At 38.1% G+C, this 19,960-nt stretch overlaps 4 protein-coding genes across 4 annotated transcripts; 2 read left to right on the top strand and 2 right to left on the bottom strand.

The window, feature by feature from the left end:
* The first annotated feature begins 1,593 nt into the window (after nt 1–1,593).
* On the top strand, nt 1,594–2,449 carry LOC111465984 (protein GLUTAMINE DUMPER 3-like). The gene has a single exon (XM_023110508.1). The coding sequence runs from the start codon at nt 1,689–1,691 to the stop codon at nt 2,205–2,207; it is 519 nt and encodes a 172-aa protein (XP_022966276.1). The 5' UTR covers nt 1,594–1,688; the 3' UTR covers nt 2,208–2,449.
* A 4,191-nt stretch (nt 2,450–6,640) lies between these two features.
* On the bottom strand, nt 6,641–8,289 carry LOC111465859 (zinc finger protein CONSTANS-LIKE 5-like). Its single transcript, XM_023110318.1, has 2 exons — nt 7,380–8,289; nt 6,641–7,277 (listed from the first exon to the last, which is right to left on the bottom strand). The coding sequence occupies exons 1-2, from the start codon at nt 8,112–8,114 to the stop codon at nt 6,897–6,899; spliced, it is 1,116 nt and encodes a 371-aa protein (XP_022966086.1). The 5' UTR covers nt 8,115–8,289; the 3' UTR covers nt 6,641–6,896.
* Nucleotides 8,290–11,035: 2,746 nt separating this feature from the next.
* Nucleotides 11,036–14,274, bottom strand: LOC111472028 (probable 1-deoxy-D-xylulose-5-phosphate synthase 2, chloroplastic). The gene is made up of 10 exons (XM_023117714.1): nt 14,004–14,274; nt 13,728–13,919; nt 13,491–13,655; nt 13,249–13,399; nt 12,909–13,180; nt 12,551–12,824; nt 12,168–12,475; nt 11,794–12,075; nt 11,413–11,697; nt 11,036–11,330 (listed from the first exon to the last, which is right to left on the bottom strand). The coding sequence occupies exons 1-10, from the start codon at nt 14,097–14,099 to the stop codon at nt 11,178–11,180; spliced, it is 2,178 nt and encodes a 725-aa protein (XP_022973482.1). The 5' UTR covers nt 14,100–14,274; the 3' UTR covers nt 11,036–11,177.
* A 3,930-nt stretch (nt 14,275–18,204) lies between these two features.
* Nucleotides 18,205–19,400, top strand: LOC111470529 (pathogenesis-related protein PR-1-like). The gene has a single exon (XM_023116071.1). The coding sequence runs from the start codon at nt 18,638–18,640 to the stop codon at nt 19,232–19,234; it is 597 nt and encodes a 198-aa protein (XP_022971839.1). The 5' UTR covers nt 18,205–18,637; the 3' UTR covers nt 19,235–19,400.
* Nucleotides 19,401–19,960: the final 560 nt, after the last annotated feature.

The raw sequence follows: 19,960 nt of genomic DNA on the forward strand, positions 1-19,960 counted from the left end.
ATAAATAAAAGCATACAGTGTCCCTGACGTGTACGTGAAGTGGGGGATTGGACGTTTCTTCACAAAGCAACACTTGTTTTCTTAGGGCTTTCAATTATTTATTTATTTTCAATTTTTAATTTAAACTCCCTACAAACTTATTTTAATTTTCCATAAAACTTCAAAATGTTTAATTAAGTATTTGTATTTAAAAAATAATAATGTTATTGGTATTATTATGTAAATGGAAATAATTAGTTCATCAAAATGCTTACTTGAAAATGAACAGCTTTTTATTTTTAAAAAAGTTGCTAAAATAATTGATATTACATTAAATTATAACGATGGCTATTTTATGATATCAACACTTGAAGATTAGCTAAAAAATAATTGAAATAGATTATTAATTATGAATTTGGATTGATATGAAGGCATAAGTGCCACTTTAATTAACGTTTTTTTAATTAAATATTATTTAATTTTGAAACAACATACTTAATAATTAGTGAGATAGCATAAAGTGTACGAACGTAATAGAAAATTAAAAAAAAAAAAAAAAGGAAATTAAAAATTCCACTCCCAATAGAGTCGCAGTTTGGTGGAAAGGGGTTTATAAGTTTATGTTTCCACATAAATTAATTATATTTCAGCTGCGTTACACATACGAACGCCTCCGCCAGGTGGTGGTGGTGGTGGGGACGACGGCGCCACTCCTTATTGTTTATGTTGTTTCTTCCACTCTAAATTATATATATACCAAATATTGACGTGTACATATCCAAGTGGATGAGGATAGGCTTGAGTGTACAATTTCATAAAGACATGTAGTAAATGATTTTGGTACGTTTTCTTTTTTCCTTTTTGAAGCGTAGAGAGTAATACTTTTGATGTGGGGCAGAACACATCATTAATTTATGTGATGTCGTCTCACATGACAAGCCCGACAATTTAAATTAAAGTGTATTAGAAAAAAATCTCATATCGACATTTGTATTTAAAAAAAAATTTAGAGGCTAAAATGTACAACATTGATAGAACCCTCTTATGCCAATATCAAACATATGGTAACAAAATTGGTATGGGTTAAATATGCACTATTTATTTATTTTTAGGTGATGTCGTCTTTTATTTTATTTATTTATTTATTCATAAATTTAAGTTGAAGAAACTTAACAACAATTCCGTTATATTTACAGTGGGACCCGTAAGGGTGTAGATGTCCTGAATGGCGTACTAGGCCCGTACGGTAGGACTGAGATTGAAAAATAAATAAAAAAGAGTTTTAAATTTTAATTTAAATTGAGAAAAAAAGGATTAAAAAAGGAAAAATGGGTATTGTGGTTTATATTATAATTGTATTTGTTGCCAAACGTCCCAGGAATCGGGTCCCTGACATAATCACTCAAGGCTTATTACCAAACAGCCCTTTGGTGCGGTTTACTGTTTTGTAAGATATCAATGAATCAGAGGGAGGCGGGACCCACCTCCCCACCATCTGACCCCACCTTTAACTTATTATGACGCCATTAATATTTTCTACTCATTCAAATTTACCTTTTTTTTTTTTCCTTTAATTTTTACCTCTCTCTATATCTATAAATAAACGGTTCACGCCCCCACTCAGCTTCAACCATCTCTTCTCAACTCTCCCTCTACAATTCGCCAAATACAAGGAAAAAAAGAATTCATCAAATTAAAGCTTTGTAACAATGGCGGCCAGCAGAGAGCCCTTCAACGTGTTGCCGCACTCAGCAGCGCCGGCGGCTAACCTACAGCAACAACAGCACTCCCCTTGGCATTCCCCTGTCCCCTACTTGTTCGGTGGTTTGGCTGCGATGTTAGGACTCATCGCTTTTGCGCTTCTAATCCTCGCTTGCTCATACTGGAAACTTTCTGGCTATCTCGACAGTGGTGACGCTAACAACCGGGAGCCCGACCTGGAGGCCGGCGACGACACCCGGAAACCCTCCCCTGTTTTTGAAGAGAAACTCTTGGTTATTATGGCCGGTGAAATCAAGCCCACATATTTAGCTACTCCCATGTCAAGCAGGTCCTCTTCTTTTGGGGATACGAAAAGCAATAGTAGTAGCAGCGCTACGGCCACCGACGAGAAAGATGAAAAATCAGTGGCCGTAACGGAGACGGTGAAACAGAGCAGTGGAGAAGAGGAGGTGCAGAGTACAGAAAACAGAGAAACTCCTGAATCTTCAGATCAGACGACCCATTAACAATTTTTTAGAAAAATTTTAAAATTTGGGTTTGGTTTTGTTTTGTTTTTGCTGGACACTCATATGGGGTCTTGTTCCGCCATTAATATATATATATTGAGAGAGAAAGAGAGAGAAAGTGGACAGCTAGCTCGTATGTTGCAGATATTGGTTTAGGTGTTTTCCCCATCAGAAAGCCCGAAATCAAATACTACGAGTTTTTTTTCCCTCTCGGAATGAATGTTTCCCCTGTTTCAAAATCATTCAAACTAATCTGATGTGAAACAAATCCAGTCTTAATGAAGTTGAAATCATATCGAAGAAGATGACTTATGGTATGTCCAGGGCGCAAAGGCATTGGATTTGCAGAAGAAAGGAAGACACGTGTTTTAGTGTGCAGAAATGGAGGGAGGGCTGATGCGGCGACCTGAAACTGCATGCACCGTTTCATTTAATGGACCCTATATTTGCTCCAAAAAACGTCTACAATTAATAACTCACGCACATATTCAACTCTTCTGTCTTCAATCTTCAACGGCTTATTATCTGGCAATCTTCAATCTGACAAGAAACAATTACCTCTGGTCGGCTTATTATTATCTTTTCCGGCCACCGTTGCTGCTTAAATATTGTTTTATCCTATTATGTTTTATTTTTTGGACAGATGGTCGTTTTTGTATTTGGTTTTCCGAAAAAGAAAAAGATTCTTTCGTCTTTTCATCAGCTACTTTGATGTGATTAATAATTTATTTTATTTTATTCTCATTTTATAATATCCTCTCTATTAACTTTCTTTTTACAAATTCTTTTTCTTTCACATAAATTATTAAATTTAAAATAGGATTCAAAAAAATTGTTTTTTTTTTTAATGCTAAAATTTATATATTAATTAAATAATGATGGATTTATTTAGAAAATTTTGAGATAAGAGAAAAAGAAATAATTAATGTTTTGAAAAATTGAGAGTAAATTAGATTTAGGGTTTCAATTATTTGAGATTGGCTCATATTCTCTTTTGGATAAGCAATTCGCTTTCATGGTCGAAGTAGCTGTCAGTTAAATTGGGAAATTTTTTCGCCAAAATTGTAAGTTTTTTACAAACCTTCATTTATAGGATAAGCCCATATTTTCTATCAATTCATTTAATCTATTAGAATAATCCTAATCTGAAAATATTTATTATTTTACTAAAATAATAAAATATTTTTTTATTATACATCTCTCTTTTAAAGATTTGTGTTAGTTTAAACTAGCCTAGTTATTTTAAGATATTATGGTTTTTTTTTTTTAATTTTTTTCTGGTATGCAAGATATTATGGTTGCAGACATGGATGAACTGTTTGAAAATAGAACAAACGGTGCGTGGAAATAGTGAGCTCAATAATAATAATAGTAACAAGAAATATAAAGAGAAAAAGACCCTAAAGGAATAAAGTTGTTAAATTTGGCAGTCAAATCGCATTCATAATATTAATAATCCCGACGAAGAAAAGGGTAAAAGGCATAGGGTTTGCTAATCTCGATTAAGGATGGTTGGGAGTGAGTCGCACATTGATCAATTTAGTGAAAGATCATAGGTTTATAAGTGACGAATATTATCTCACTTGATATGAGGCTTTTTGAGAAAACTCAAAACAAATTAACGAAAGCTTATACTTAAGGAGGTGGACAACAACATGTCATTGTAGAGAGTTGGGATTTCTAACCATCTCTTCTTTTTCGCATGGTCTACAAAAAAAAATGGAAGAGAGAGAAAGATGTTGGGGGTGTTTATTCTTTCAAGGAGGTTTTGGTTTGCTAAGATAATGATGATAAAACTTGTACGACAGCAACCTAAAATATGGCAAAAAAAACAAGGAACCTTGTACAATCGTACCCATTGTTTTGTTTTGTTATTTCTTAATTGAATATGCCTGGTTTCAGCTGAATCCAATGTCCAAATCCTTCTCCTGTACTTCTGTCAACTCATGGGAGTATTGATTCTGACAAAAATGTACCCATAGAAACTGTAAAAAGCAACAACAACAAAAGCAAAAGTACCGGCAGTTACACTAGATTTTAGTAAAATCGAGGAGATTCCTATCCAACACACACACAAAAGTGCCCAACAACAATGACGTGGGGAGAAGTCCCATTAAAGTTTGTTCTCATGTTTTTGTAGCCTCATGAACTTGCAATGAATCCAGTCCATGTACCCTTATGAACTCAACTTTTAACACCCATAAGATTGGAGATTGGAGAGTGGACAGTGAAGTGGGTTTTGGAAAATGACATTTTGTTCGTCCACATCGTTCACTCTTGTGGTTCTCATGATTTGAACCATATAACTTGTCTTAAACTTGAATGCAATGTCGAGCATTTGGGAGGAGAAATCAAGTTGTCTGCGGCGCGGCATTATCTATCTTTGTATATGCATAATGGGTCTGGGATGGTTGTCTGATGGGGCCTATTTGTTAATCATTTGCTTTGAGGCCCTTTTTTGACTCATCATATACTCCATAAGGTAGCATCGATCTCCTTGGGTCGTGGGCGTGAGAAACACAAGCGAATTGTTCGGCCTGGGCCGATGTAAGCATTTGGACTTTGAAGCCCACATGGTGCCTTTCTTTAGGCCCAATCAAGCTGTAGGTTATCTTTCTACACATCTAACAATGGAACAATCCCCCATGCCAGTAGCCACCCTATGTCTGCGGGTGAAAAAGTTTTAAGTTGATTAAGACATTCCCCGTCGGCTTCGATGGTGGATGATATGGACTGGTTATGGGGCCACGAGGATGGCAGATGTATGCCGCCCCACATCCCACAAGGACCGCCCACTGGGCCGCACTGCACGTGAACACACCATGCTGGAGGCCCTACCACATCACCTCCACTTGCTACACCTCCCTTTCAATCCACAACCCAACCCCTTCCTAAACTTTATCCATCTCTCCATTACGACGGTAACTACCTAAGTCTACCGTTAGTAGATTTTGTAATCTTTATAGACTTTTCCACTCTTATAAATAATGTTTGTTCCCCTCTCTAACCAACGTAAGATCTCTATCAAATATTGTTCAAAGCTTACATCCCGATCAAATATTGTTTAACGAGAATTAAAATTGAGTATTTAAAATCGAAAGTAAAGGGAGAAGAAGATAAACGGTTGAGCACTTAAAAAATCTAAATCCAATAAAACTCATTCTTTTGTTCTTTTTATTATAAAATGGGGAAAAAAACAAGACAAACAAACGAGGGAACAAAGTGGTTTGATTTTGAAGTGCCCTGTCTGCTTCTCTCTCCCTCACTGCCTGTATGTTGTGGTTGGAAGGTTAATAGTCCATGCCAGAAAGAGAAGATATGCTTAATAAAAACGGTCGGCACAAAGAAAAGCAACTCATTGCTCAAAATGACCCTTATGTCATTCTCGTGCTTCAAATATACAAATAATGATACTACTTTTAAGATAGCTGGATAAACTTTTAATTTATAAAGTTTAGTTAAATGTATATATTGTTATCATAAGGTAAGTATTTAGACATGCATGCATTCTAGCGACATTTTCTGTTGCATGAAGCTTATTATGTAACGATATAATTTAAACCAAACCATTGTAACACAAGTGAATTGCGAATTTTCTTTGAAGAAAATGTCATCGATCTGATCTGATTTAAATTTTGACTTTTATATATATGACTAGATATTCCACTTTTTTTTTTCTTCAATTTTGACTTCATAAATCTCCAAGTTGATAAGACAAGACATCAACATTGATACCCATTAATAATTATAAATTTTACTTTAATGTTATACGATTTGAAGATTCTAGAGAGAATAAAGGCACATTCGTTACAATATATTTATATCTAAATATGTAATAATCTAAACCTATCGCTTACCGATGTTGTTCGCTTTAGTCCGTTATGTATCACTGTCAATCTCACAGTTTTAAAACGTGTAGATAGATTATCATAAATTAATTACAATAATGGAAGCTTTTTGGATGGGAAGAAAATTATGAAATTACTTTTCAACTCTACTTACTTTTATGAGCTACAAATTGTATCCACGTCGTATCTTTCAAAAAGTTGTTAGAAAGGGAAAAAATAGGAGCTTTGCCCCTTCACAACCCCGCGAAGAAAAAACTTTACCATCCTCGACAAAGTTAAACTCCACGTGATCCCAGTTTTCTCGGAAACTTATCCAAACACGCAGACAACTCTGTCAAGCACCGCCCATTCTTCCATTTTTCCGGGAAATTTCCAGAACAAACTCCCTCCTTCTATCATTGTTTTGTTATTGGAATCTCCCCTGTTTTATATTCAAGGCTGCACCCACCCCACCAATCAACACTCTCCACCTATAAACTATGTTCTTATGTCATCAATTCAATTATTAAACCAAACACTCCATAAAGTTGTTGCGAAAACGATGATGATTTTGTTTAATCTTGAAGTTTTTTTGAAAAGGTTAAATGAGGCAATAGAAGGGGAAATCAGTTATATTGCGAAGAGAGGAGGGTGAAAAAACACAAAGCAACTTGTGATAAGCCTCTGCGTTGAGAGGTAAGAGGCATATCCACTTGACACCCATGCTCCTGCAAATCAACGCCTAATTCCCCGCCCATATCAAACACATAATTCGCTACCATTCATTTTATTTGAGGTGCACAATAAGAATTATAAATCTAAGTAGACCCTTGGATTACGATGTTCCATTCGGTTTGATTCCTCAAAACGTTGGTACCACGCCGTATTGGAACTCTGTCAGGAACTCAGACGAAGCGGCTGACCCATACATTTCATCCACCTCTGATAACGCATCACTTCGTTTTGCGAACCGGCCTTTGACTCTGGGACGGGTTTCTGCATAAGCTTTTCTCGATGCGTACCGGATTGTCTTCTCGAACTTCCGGTTCTTCCTTTTCTCTCTGTACCTTAACACTCTCGCCTCCCGATCGATTCCACACAATTGAGTCGCTTGGTTCCCGGGTACCGACATCGGTAAACCTGATTCCGTGCCGTTACTTATTGTTTGACCCAATGGGTACGATATGTCGGACATCGAGTTCCCTTCTGGAACAACTCCAACTTCGAGGGAAGAAGAGGAAACCTGAGGGATTAGAAGAAACCAAAAGTCAATTAGTTTAATTCACGAGGAAAATTTGGGGTGGTTGAATCAGGAATTTTTTTAAATTGGTGTTGGGTTAATTACACTGTGGCTGAGAGATTGAGGTTGATAGCCGAATGAATTGAGCTTGGATCTGCAGAAATCGATGTCGTAGCAATTTTCAGGGGAGTGGGTATGGTTGATCACCGGCGTTGAGAGTGGCTTTGTCTGAACGGGGACGACGCTGTCGTTAATTGCGCTGACTGGATTTGGGTAATCAAAGTCAATAAAAGAATCCATTTCAGTGAAGAACATATGATCAGCAGAAGGCTTGATTTCAGGGCCGTCAACGTGCTTAGAGTTGAAAGGCGGGTTGGACAAAAGCCAAGAGGCAACCTCCACCTCCTCATGGTGGTGGGCGCCGTCGCAGCCACTGACGTTGGATTCAGTGGGCATGAGAAAACTGAAAACGGAAGAGGGTTTGACTAATGACTCGGCCGAATCAAAAAAAGGCTCGACCGGGACACGCTCATGGCGACGGGCAAGTGGATTAGCGGAGTGAATATCAGCATCGCACGTGACACAGAGCGCAGCAGCATCGGCCTTGCACATGACCGCAGCGGGAGCTTGTTCACAAACCTCGCACATCCAGACGCGGTCGTGGCGAGAAGCGAGCTTATTAGCGCCGTGAATTTTGGTGTCGCAATTGAGGCAGAGAAAAGCAGAGTCGGGTCGACAGTAGACTGCCGCAGCGGCTGTCTTGCAAGAGTCGCATGGTTTATTGACGACGCCCCATCCGCCACGGAAACCCTTTACAACACTCGCACCCTCAATTCCCATTAGCAGGCTAGGCGTTGTCAATTGAGAAGGCTCCCCAGTGTCCCGCAGAGAAAGAAGAAAAAAAAAAAGAACAGGGGCGGGGTGTGCGTGGCAGCGGCAGCAGGACGAGCTAGAATTGGAGAGAGTTGGATATGATTTGGCAATGGGGGCTGTGTCTTTCTGCAATCTTTATCTATCATCTGTGTGAGTAGTTGGGCGAAGGAAATCTGGGTAAAGACGAGTAGTACGGCGCCACGTGGATGACTCTCTGCCACAATAAAAAAAAAAGATGAGACGGGAGGGGTTGATAGTTGTAGCTGCCGACGTAGGGCCCACATCGAAAAGTGGGACAGAATAATGCGACACGGAGGACGGAGGAGCTGTCGTTGGATTGGATTAAGAATAAGTACATAGATTTAAATGAATCTCTCTCCAATTATATAGTAATTAAAATACCTCCTCTAATCATATAGTAATTTACCTTCACATTATTCTTATTATTTTCAAGAACCCAAAACTATTTCCTTCCCAGTATTTAATTTCATTATATATATGATTCTTCTTTAAGATTTAAATTTTATTTTTAACTTTGGCTTTAAGATTTTATGGGTTACTGATTTTGTTTTTTGTCTTCAATTTTCAAACTTGATTACAATTTGGTTGAAGTCATTTCCATTTATTATTATTATTATTATTTTTTGAAAGAAACATGAGTCGTGGATCAAAATAGAAGATTATTCAAATGGTTCACACAAGATTGATGTAATGGGTTTTCAAAAGGGGTAAGAGCGAAAACAAAATGAAAGCATGATTTAGAAAGATTTAATTAATGATGGGATGAAAGGTTAAATTGGATCCAAACAAAATGTTTTAATTATAATTAAAAGAAGGAAGGTAGGCAGAATTAGGGCATAATAAATAGGGCAGAATTGAAAACAGAGAAATATTGAAGAGTAAGTGGAGGAGGAGGTGGGTCCCGCCACCAGACAACGTTTTTGGCTCTTGGTAATATGGAAAAGTCAACATATGTTAGTAGTGGAGGGTTTGCATGTGTGAGCACCCAGCCCCAAAAGAAGCCCAAGGAGCAAGGAAGAATGACCAACTGCCTGCAACCACACTCCCACCACTCCTGTAAAACGACCTTTGATAACGCATGCATACCCCCACCACCCTTTTCATGGCCGTGTAGCAGCAGCAGCAGCCTCTACTAATGTATGCCACACTTTTCGTATATTTCCCCTTTCATGATTTTGTATTAGTACATCAATCTTATGTATGATAATTAGTATTTTATATTTTCGTGTGTGAATGCAATGAATCTTGTTTTTGTTAAGAGAGAAAGATAGTAGGCTTTATTTTCCACCCACTGTTACGTGGAGAATCCAAACTATAACCACTTCCATCATTTTCTTAATTTAAACGCTTTTTATTTTTTTTTTCTTTGTTTAATATTTAATTATTCCCATATAAAAGGAAAATGAAGTATATATATCACGAAAAACAAATATAGTACTGCAAAGATAAAGAAAATCGAACCCATCAAAGTATATGGTCAAGTTTTGTTGTTGAATCAATAAAATCAATACGCCACTTTAGATAAATTATTAAATTAAATTAAATACAATACTAGAACAAATGTTAAGTACATTAAAGGAATTAGGGTTGACAAGGACAAAAGATTAGTTAGTTAATTAGCTAGGGAAACGTCTACCCTATCATAAATTTCAATAAAATCACTTTTCTTCTTACATCTACGAGTCGGATAATTTTCTAAGTTTAGTTAGGGTTAAAGCCAATGCCAATGTCAACGCCAACTCCGACAGATAACAATGGATCAAAGCCAAGTGAGGTCATCCAGTGCGTGTAAATTTACTTGGACGAGATTACCCTTGAGCCATGGCCACCGGAGTTTGTGGCCACAAATTACAGTAGAGTCTCTGTCAGCGTGCAAGGTGTGGCAGACCAAGAAGGTCAGCAAACCGCGTAGTGTTTATTGATATGCATCATTTCATATTTCCCTTGAACTTACGCTCCAGGGCACTTCCGTCATTTCCCTTTCACCCTCTATCTTTCTCTATCGCTCTCACCCTCACGCACCATCTATCAACCTCTAAATTGCCTCTTTACCTTCAATTACCCTTCTCATCATTTCTATCCTTTTTCTTATCCGCTTGTTCATTATAATTGTGAGCCTACCAATACCTTGTTTTTACAGACGTAATCCATAAGCATTTGTGTATTATTGTTAACAAAGATTCTTCCTAGGTGCTTATAAACGTAATCCAATGGACGTAATCCTAGGTGCTTATAAACGTATTATAGACGTAATCCAATGGACGTAAGTTCTCATATCTCTTGTGAATTTTATTTGGAGTCCTCGTTTTAACTCAAAGAATATGATGATAAAAATTCAACCCACTAGCACACAAGAAGTACGTAACTTTCTTTATATGCTTCAAAGGTACTTATTTCTAATTGCTTATGATTTCTTTTTTATTTAATTTTAAATAAGTCTTCCACCATTGTGAGACGAATAGTTCATTTCCATCACAAACACCTTTATGGTTTTTGATTTATTGATATGGTAAAATTTATTGATAAGGTAAATGAATGATTGAGTGGTAAACTTTATAGACGTTTAGCATCGACAATTTGATAAACAATGCAAATTTAATCTATCAATAGTAAATGTGTAGTAAAGATATTTGAAGGTAAAAAATAAATGATTTTGAAATGTCTAAATAGGGCTGCAATTTCTTTGTCAAACATATTGTTATATTTTGAAAATGGTTGGGATAAATCCTATATTGGCTGATTTATTTGTCATACCACAGTTGATCAAAGGGGGTTGTTCTCCATCTTCTTCATCAATATTTGATGCCACAAACATAGGTGGGTGCAGATTTGGTAACGCCATTGCTATATATATATATATGTGTGTGTGTAGGAAAGGGATGGCCGAAGGAATGATTATATAACTATATATATACACTAAGTAACTACAGATACAAGCAATCGAGATCAACCAGGCGCTACTTAATTATGATTATTATTATTATTATTATTATTCTTCAACAATATTATCTATAAGTTTACGAGTTGAAAGCTGTCTTTGCCTTTCCCTATGAGTGATAAAACAGTGGCCGCTATATCCTTCGAACTCAGCCCTGCTTCTTGGGTTTGGTCCATCTGTGATCCATGGTCGATGTATCTATCAGGAAGCATCACTGCCCTCCACTGCACAGCCAAACGCAACATGTTTATTTCATGGTGTAAATTAAACATCCTTTAGTTTTGTGTTTCTTTGTTGCATGCATACCTTTAGATTTCCATCAAGCAATCCATTTAATCCCAGAAAATGGGAAACGTGAGAGCTAAACCCTCCAATGGATCCTTCTTCAACCGTGAGGAGTATCTCGTGATGTCTTGCCAATTGCTTCACCAATTCTCCATCTAAAGGTTTGCAAAATCGGGCATCCGCCACTGTTATTTGAATGCCGTATTGTTGAAGCACCATCGCCGCCGCCATGCATCTTTGTACTATACTTCCATATCCCAAAATGGCCACTCTGTTTCCTTCTCTTAAAATCCTTCCCTTCCCCACCTGTATGTAATTTGGGGGCTTTGAGTTTCCATGCCACGTTAATGAGACTTATTCAAAGAAGCATAGAAGTTGGGTTTGATGGAAGTGTGTGTATACCTCCAATGGAGTGCCTTTGTTGTGCAGGGGAAGAACAGAGCCAACCCCGTTTCCTCTTGGGTACCTGAAGCAGCTGGGCCTATCGTCGATGGCGGCGGCCGTGGCCACCATGTTCATGAGCTCCGTCTCGTTTGAAGGAGCCATGACCACCATATTTGGTAAACATGCCATAAACGTTGTGTCAAATGCTCCGCAATGGGTCGGCCCATCCGCACCCACTAGCCCTGCTCTGTCTATTGCAAATCTCACAGGCAGCTTTTGTAGATCTACATCATGAGCCACCTGCACAACATTTCCCCAAACACATACAAATGCTCAAATTAATCTTATATGCACTTCCTTTGAGATTGAGCGTGGGGTGTCCGCTTTATTACCTGATCATAGCCTCTTTGAAGAAAAGAGGAGTAAATAGCGCAAAAAGGCTTGAGGCCTTCGGCGGCTAGGCCAGCAGCAAAGGTAACAGCATGTTGCTCCGCGATTCCTACGTCAAAGCAACGATTGGGAAATCGTTTCTGGAAATAGTTGAGACCAGTGCCACCTCCCATAGCAGCATGAATGGCTATGATTTTGTCGTCTCTCTCAGCTTCTGCTATCAATGAATCTGCGAAGTATTGCGTGTAGGAAAGAGTTTCCGTCTTCTTCTTTATCTGTTTCCCCGTCCTTGGATCAAATTCCACTACTCCTGTAACCAACCAAAAAGTTTAGCACTTAACTCTCATTTGCCTGCCTTTTTTCAATGCTTACGACTTGTATTTACCGTGCATTTTGTCGGCTGCAATCTCCGCAGGTGGATAGCCTTTGCCCTTTTCAGTGACGACATGAATAAGAACAGGCCCAGGCGCAGGCATAGACTTCACTTGCTTCAATACATATACAAGATCTTCCACGTCATGCCCATCCACTGGACCTATATAATATATTCCAAGCTCTTCGAATAACGACGCCCCCGACCCTCCCACAATTCCTTTCATGCAGTGGTCTAATCTCGTTGCAATTTCATGTGCCTGTTCCCCCATCTGCTTCGTCAACCCCTGCACCACTCCCACATTTTAGATTCCAAAATTACAAAACTAAAAAAGTTGGGGTTGCAAAATCTGTGGTTAGTATGTACGTACCTTCGCTGCTTCACGCAGTTGTCTAAACTTTTTACTGGCTTGGAGCCTAGTGAGAGCATTGCTTAGAGCACCGACAGCGGGAGCGGGACCATCGATGGTGGCAGTGGGCAAAGAAACTTGTCTGTTGTCGTTCAAGATGATGATGAGATTTGAGTCTAGGAAACCGGCGTTGTTAAGTGCCTCGTATGCCATTCCCCCAGTCATGGCTCCGTCGCCTATAACTGACACTACGTGGTTGTTTTTTCCTAGTATGTCTCTAGCTACGGCCATTCCTGCAGGACGAACAACAATGAAGTTGTAAGACTTGAAATAGTATTGTTGGTTAGGTGGGAAGGAGTACCTAATCCAGCAGAAATGCTGGTAGAACTATGGCCAGCACCGAAGGCATCAAAACCACTTTCCTCCCTCCTCGGAAACCCGGCCAAGCCAAATGTTTTACGGATTGTGTGCATTCTGGACCTTCTACCCGTCAACATCTTATGAGCATACGCCTGCAGTTTTCAATTTCCCCCAACATGTGTCAATACTTGTTCACCCCAATGCTTCAAACGACAATCAAAAGCCCCTCATTTACGCACATACCTGATGACCCACATCCCAAATTATCTTATCCTCTGGCGCACTGAATACATGGTGAAGTGCCACCGTCAGCTCTGCCACGCCCAGACTCGAACTCAGGTGCCCCCCTGTTTTCGATACTGTGTATACTATTTCTTCTCGAACCTCATCCGACAATTCTTGAAGCTCCTGTAAGAAAAGACCGCTGAGGTTTAAAAATGAATGTTATTGGTCGGAAAAATGGTTGTTATTCGATTGTACCTGGATGGAGAGATTTTTCATGTGATTGGGATAGTTGATGGTGTCGAGAATGGGAGTGGTTGGCTTGTCTCCCGTGAAGTTGAGAGCCCTCTCCAGTTTATTCACTCCTCTTTCCCCTTCTCTGTTTCTTACGTCCACTGATTGCCTCTCATCAAATGTGGCATCATCGCTACAACAAACCACTCCGTTCCACTGTAAATCAAATTAAACACAAAATCATGTCACTAACACTGACATAGTCCGTCGAAAAAGAGCTGAACAGAGAGATAGAGAGACTTTATTAGAAGCAGAATTGGGTTGTTTGAAGTTGAGACGCGGATTGTGAGAGGATCGGAGCAGAGGAAGGAAAGCATTGGTGAGAAGGGAAGACATTTGAATCAGTATTTAGAGACCGACACAGGAAATTATGCATGCATGCTATGCTTAGATTAGATGCAGCAGTTGTGAGATGATTTTATAATGGGGAAGAGACATTTGAATCACCTCTCCTCCCCTGCCTTTCCCAATTGCTTTGTAGTCAAATCCCGGAGCCACACGAGAATCACATGCCTCATAAATTACAATTTAATAACACAACTATAAAATTATTAGACTTAAGAACGTGTAAAACACTACCCCCTCCCCCACGCCTGTTCATTTATTAAGCACAACACAAACATAATCCCTGTGCCTCAAGTCTACTCCTTGCGTATCTACTTTTGCTTATGCATCTTACAAAGATATATACATGCCTGATATCCAACAAGACTCCAAAAGCTCATGTTTTATTTTAAAAACAAAGCAGCATTGCGGAGCATAAAAGTAATCACTAAATATCATTTTTATGTCTTATATCATATCCAAATACAGTGAATAGACTAGCATTTAGGGTTCTTGTTTCATGGGTTTTCATCCTTCGGCTTTTTGGAGCTCATTTTTCTCAATAGGGTTGTCTTGGAATTCTAGGATGATCTATTTAACTCACCCATTTCTTTCACACAACCTTGTCGGAGCATCAACTCTTGCACACAACCTTTCGATTGAGATAAAGGTACTACGAGAGATTAGTTAAAACTCTCTAATAATACTCATAACATGTACTACTAGAAAGAATTGACTCCATGGCATATATTAGTGTTGACCATTACCTTTACTCAAACAAATTCACAGCTAAGGAACACTTGGAGACCCTACTAACTGTTCTCACACCCAATAGTATAATCATATTATCTTGTAGCATATCAACAATTGTGGATCATTATTTGCATAACTAATTTATCTATCATGTTCATATATCACTTAATTTCATATGGTATTTAGTAGATCATCGTAGTTGGACACACATGCCTACCTAAATCGTGTATCATGCTTTTAAGGCTCCATCACTATCAATTTAATTTAATTTATTCTCAAAATCAATCATATCTAAATCAATCCTATAATAGAACTTTGAAGAAAATTTGAATAGCTATGTTCTAAATTTTGAAGAGGGAAATGACTCAAACTATAGACCCAACTAGTCAAGGGTTCAATTACCGTTAACTTCATTATCTCAGGAAGAAATTTGGTTTAAGTTAGCTCTTAATTTCTTCATCAAAATAATAGATCTCGTTACGATGATTCCTACGAGAATCATTCAAAATTATTAGAATTTGATGACAAAATTTAAAGCCTTAAAACTCACCAAATCTGATACAAAAACTCTTTTTTCCAATCAATCTATGATTATTCTCGATTTATTCGAAAGATCGTTGGATTTCTAAATTAAAAAATTTTTAAACGGATGATGATGATGATTGAAATGTGAGTAGTCAAATGTATGGGTTTGGATAAGAGAAGAAGATAAGAAATTGTGTAGCATTCCATAGCATATCCATTGGATTAGTATGATGAGTAGTGGAGAACTAATCATGCTTGTTTTGGCATTGGTCAAATATTTAGCAATATAATCTGTTTTTTAAAGCACAAATTTTTCCAATTTGGCACGACTACAACATTGTAAACGCTAGCTCATACAAAAAAAGGAAGCCACACAATTTTAGATTATTAAGTCTCCGTGTTTGTTCCATTTCTCCAAATTCTTGAAGAATCCGTAAAAGTTTATCGTTCTTGTTCTTATTCTTATTTTTTCTTTAAATCTATGAGTTTTACTTCGATTTAGGTTTTGAATTTTTAGTATATTGTTCTCGGAGGAGTTCCGTACCAAATTCATGAAAGAAACTATTAAGTGAAGAAATTCTCAATACGCAAAAAAATACACGTATCATCCAAGTGAGTAACCACACATACTTTAGACAAGTAATACTCGTAGGAATCACAAAGATATGTTAGTATGCCAACATCCCTCAAGTGGTTAGAGCATGCGTGCCTGTTTAAAATTTCTGAATGGCGTTTATGGATAAATATGCGAGTATAAAAAATTTCTGAAATGGCTCTATAATGAAATAATGAGAAGAGTTTATGGTCAAGTGAGTTATGCATGTTTTTGTAATTACCAAAATGTCCCCAAGTCAAATTTTTGGATACCTATGTTGTTCTATGTATGTTTTTAATCTCATGAAAAATTAAATTACTTTACGAAAAATCTTTAATTTCTAAAATTAAAATATAAAGCATTACCAATCTTTAATTCTAAATAGAAAATAAGATATAAATGAACACTTAATCCCTCTAAAAAAAACTATGAGTTTGGGATCAATATATGAACAAGGTGATTGTGCGCACATCTTGTAACGTCGCTGTGTTGCCAGCAATTTTTGACTCCTTTCTTGCATTTTGTCCCAACCCAATTATCAACCATAATTTTTAATTATTCATTTGATATTGCTACTACTCGTCAAAGGTTTCGTATGAATACTTCCTAACATATGGTTTTGTTGGAAAGAAACATGCCCATAATATTGTTAGGCTAATCAATATTATTTGCTTCATGTTTTACACGATAAGAACACGCGATTTCCATATATCTCCCCAGCATGGATGTCGAAACCCACGAGGACGGCTGAGAGAGGCCTTGGACATCATTTTACTCATACCACATTGAAATTCAATTCGTTTATAACCATGGAGTAACCCAAGTCTTCATCGCTATTAAATGTTGGGGGCCCCTTTTGTAGCTGAGACAGAGTGCTGTTGAAAGATCACTTCGCCGCCTCCACGCCTTAGTTTTGTAAATTTTATTTTGTCTACCTGTTCCGTCCCCTCTTCAAACCGGGAAGAAGTCATGTGCAGTTTAAAAACGTGTGGAAACTTCTCCTAACGTCTTTTAAAATCATAAGATTGACGGTAATACGTAATAGACTAAAACAGACAATATTTGTTAGTAGTAAAGACGGTTACCGAAACCGTTTCGATTTTGGTTGACTCAACCAGCCATTTCTAACTACTAGTTTGGGGGCATTAACCAAACTGGGTGTACTTTGACCATTCAATTCTTTACTGTACATCTGTCCTTCACTCTGAAAGAGACCGATGGTGAAAAACTGAGCTTCAGAGAATTAATGAGTGGCCAAGAACAAGTAGAAGAATTTATTGACTATTCTCAAACTTTGATTGGCCACATGAACTTCAACCTACTTTTCCAATTCACATTCGTTTTTTTAGTGAATTGGACTTGTAATGAATTGGCCTATCATGAGTAGCCTCGCTGCTTGATTGGTGATGAAAAGGGTCAAACACGTGGTTGCTAGCTTCGAATAGAGCTGTCATAGACGAGAACCTCAAGCCTATACCATTATGTCAACAAGTGCTGAAACATCTACTGATCTCTCGGCTGTAGAAGGATATGATCATGATTCACATTTGCATCTGCCACCCGACGTTTAGACGCACGTTATGCTGAGCTAAACAACAAAAGTTCAAAGACAATGTATAAAGTCAATCACCAATAACATACAAAGTACAGGAAACTTACTGTTATTATACAAAACTCAGTACTCACATGAATTTTAGATCTCTCAAATTGTTGGATTGTTGGGAGGGAGTTTCACGTTGGCTAATTTAGAAGATGATCATAGGTTTATGGAATATATCTTCGTTGGTACGAGGCTTTTTGGGGAAGTCCAAAGCAAAGTCATAAGAATTTATGCTTAAAGTGGACAATATCATATAATTGTGGAGAGTCGTGATTCCTAACACAGAGTCAATAACCATTCTAAGGAATAGATGAGGTTTTTGCAACTTCTCCTCGGCAAGGAAACCTTCAGGAGCACCCCAGAATTCCAACCTAGCTAAAACCTGCATTAGACGTTGTTTGAAGTGAGATGCTCAAAAGCATCAGAAATTTCAATAATCCTATCAATTTTCGAGAGAGGATCCAATTCTTTATGGGGCTGCTGCTAGTGTTAAAGTTTATGAAGCCCAAACGAACATTCAGCTCAAATATTTGGATCCGACCCAAGAATTATGGACGCAAAAAAATAGCATCTTGAGTTACATACATTCAAAAGATAAAAAAGATTTCACAATCTTTATAAGCTACATGTTTTACTTGAAATATATCTTAGATCTTTTGTACCATGTAACCAGTTAAGCAAAGTTTAACTACAATATTTCTGCCACGTGCTATGTTCTAGAATGCATTGTGATGGCATCTTGTCCTCGTGAAAAAACAAGAGAGTATCACGGGAACCACTTAGCTAATTCACGAGACGCCATAAAACTTGATAGCCATGTATATTCTATACATGTGTCTACCTGTGAGAATGTGATCACCATGCAAGAACCAAAACCCAACCACAGAAGTTCAACACATAGACCACATATTTTATGATTCTATGGCCCAGTGACTCCTCCATTTCCACAACTAAGCGCCCCCTTCGTCCCCACTAAATCCAGCCCATTACGCATATCTCCTCACAACACTCGTATATAGGCAGAAGCAAGCAACAATAATCACCAGCCATCCCCTGCCAACAACAGCAATAATCACAATGAAAATGCAGCTGCTAGCTCTGTTTCTCTTACTAGCCTTCCTTCCGCCGCAAGTTCTCTCTCACAACTTTTCTCAAACATCTGGTGTGCAAGTGCAAACAAACAAGCAAAAGCAGCTGGACAACGAAACCATCTACAGGGTGTCGAAGCAACTTTGCTGGGGTTGCGTAAGCGAGTCTCTAGAGTTTCTATTTGCGCACAATCTGATTCGAGCGGCAAAATTTGAGTTGCCACTGGCATGGAACTTCCAGCTCGAGAAGTACGCCAGGTGGTGGGCAGGACAGAGAAAGGGGGATTGTAAACTGCAACACTCTTTCCCTGAAGACGATTTTAAGCTGGGGGAGAACATTTACTGGGGGAGTGGATCAGCGTGGAGGCCACTGGATGCTGTGACTGCGTGGGCTAGCGAAGTCAAGTACTACAAATACGCCACCAACAGCTGCGAGGCTGACCAAATGTGCGGCCATTACACGCAGATCGTTTGGAGAAACACTCAAAGGCTCGGCTGCGCTCGTGTCGTTTGCGACGATGGGGATGTCTTCATGACTTGTAACTACGATCCCCCTGGCAACTACATAGGCGAGCGGCCCTACTAGAGAGAAGTATAATAAATAGCCTTTTGGATGTGCTGTGTTGTTGTTGTTTCGTACATACTGAATATCAGCGATTAATATAATTGAAGCAGTCTGTGTGTAATATAATAATGCATGCTCACATGGGTTATCTTTATCACATACTTTAATTCAATCACATATTAGAATATTATCAAATCCAAGAACGTAAATACAAAATAACACAGTTGGATTCTGCAATATTCTTATAAAACTTTTGGCTTCAAAACAAAATTCTAATTACCTAACTCTATTATTGACATGGGCCTCGATTGGCGTGAGTGTTGGGCCCAATCAGAGCCCGTCTGAAAGAGAATACAAAGGCTTGTGGAGCCCACAGTTGAACGCTTAGGCCCACAAATGCATGTCCAGAATAATTCCACTATTCTAACTTTATCAGACTCCTCCGCATTTGATTTTTTGCAATCAAGGTAGAACAATGCTTAAGATCCAAATCAATAATTGTTTCATTATTAATACTCGCAACACTCATGTGATCTTCTACAATTAATAGAATAGCTATAGCTACATTATTTCAACTCTGTTCTTCTTTTTTCATATTTAAATCTATTGAATCTAAGAAGAATAATTTGTTTTATAAATTAATTTCCGATAAGTGAAGATGGCTATCTTTATTTAATGTTGCCGCTACAACTTGTAGGAAATAAAGTAATGAAAATTAAGCACAGCCACGGGAGTCGGAGAAAAAAT

Source organism: Cucurbita maxima, unplaced genomic scaffold, assembly GCF_002738345.1.
Source record: "Cucurbita maxima cultivar Rimu unplaced genomic scaffold, Cmax_1.0 Cma_Scf00002, whole genome shotgun sequence".
Classification (NCBI taxonomy): Eukaryota; Viridiplantae; Streptophyta; class Magnoliopsida; order Cucurbitales; family Cucurbitaceae; genus Cucurbita; species Cucurbita maxima.

Excerpts from the sequence above, each read along its gene's own strand:
- LOC111465984 (XM_023110508.1), top strand. The coding sequence starts at position 1,689 with ATGGCGGCCAGCAGAGAGCCCTTCAACGTGTTGCCGCACTCAGCAGCG.
- LOC111465859 (XM_023110318.1), bottom strand. The coding sequence starts at position 8,114 with ATGGGAATTGAGGGTGCGAGTGTTGTAAAGGGTTTCCGTGGCGGATGG. Across the intron at positions 7,278-7,379 it reads CTCAATCTCTCAGCCACAGT|GTTTCCTCTTCTTCCCTCGA; the intron begins GTAATTAACCCA and ends CTAATCCCTCAG.
- LOC111472028 (XM_023117714.1), bottom strand. The coding sequence starts at position 14,099 with ATGTCTTCCCTTCTCACCAATGCTTTCCTTCCTCTGCTCCGATCCTCT. Across the intron at positions 12,476-12,550 it reads TGCAGCCGACAAAATGCACG|GAGTAGTGGAATTTGATCCA; the intron begins GTAAATACAAGT and ends GGTTGGTTACAG. Across the intron at positions 11,698-11,793 it reads ACAAAGGCACTCCATTGGAG|GTGGGGAAGGGAAGGATTTT; the intron begins GTATACACACAC and ends AATTACATACAG.
- LOC111470529 (XM_023116071.1), top strand. The coding sequence starts at position 18,638 with ATGAAAATGCAGCTGCTAGCTCTGTTTCTCTTACTAGCCTTCCTTCCG.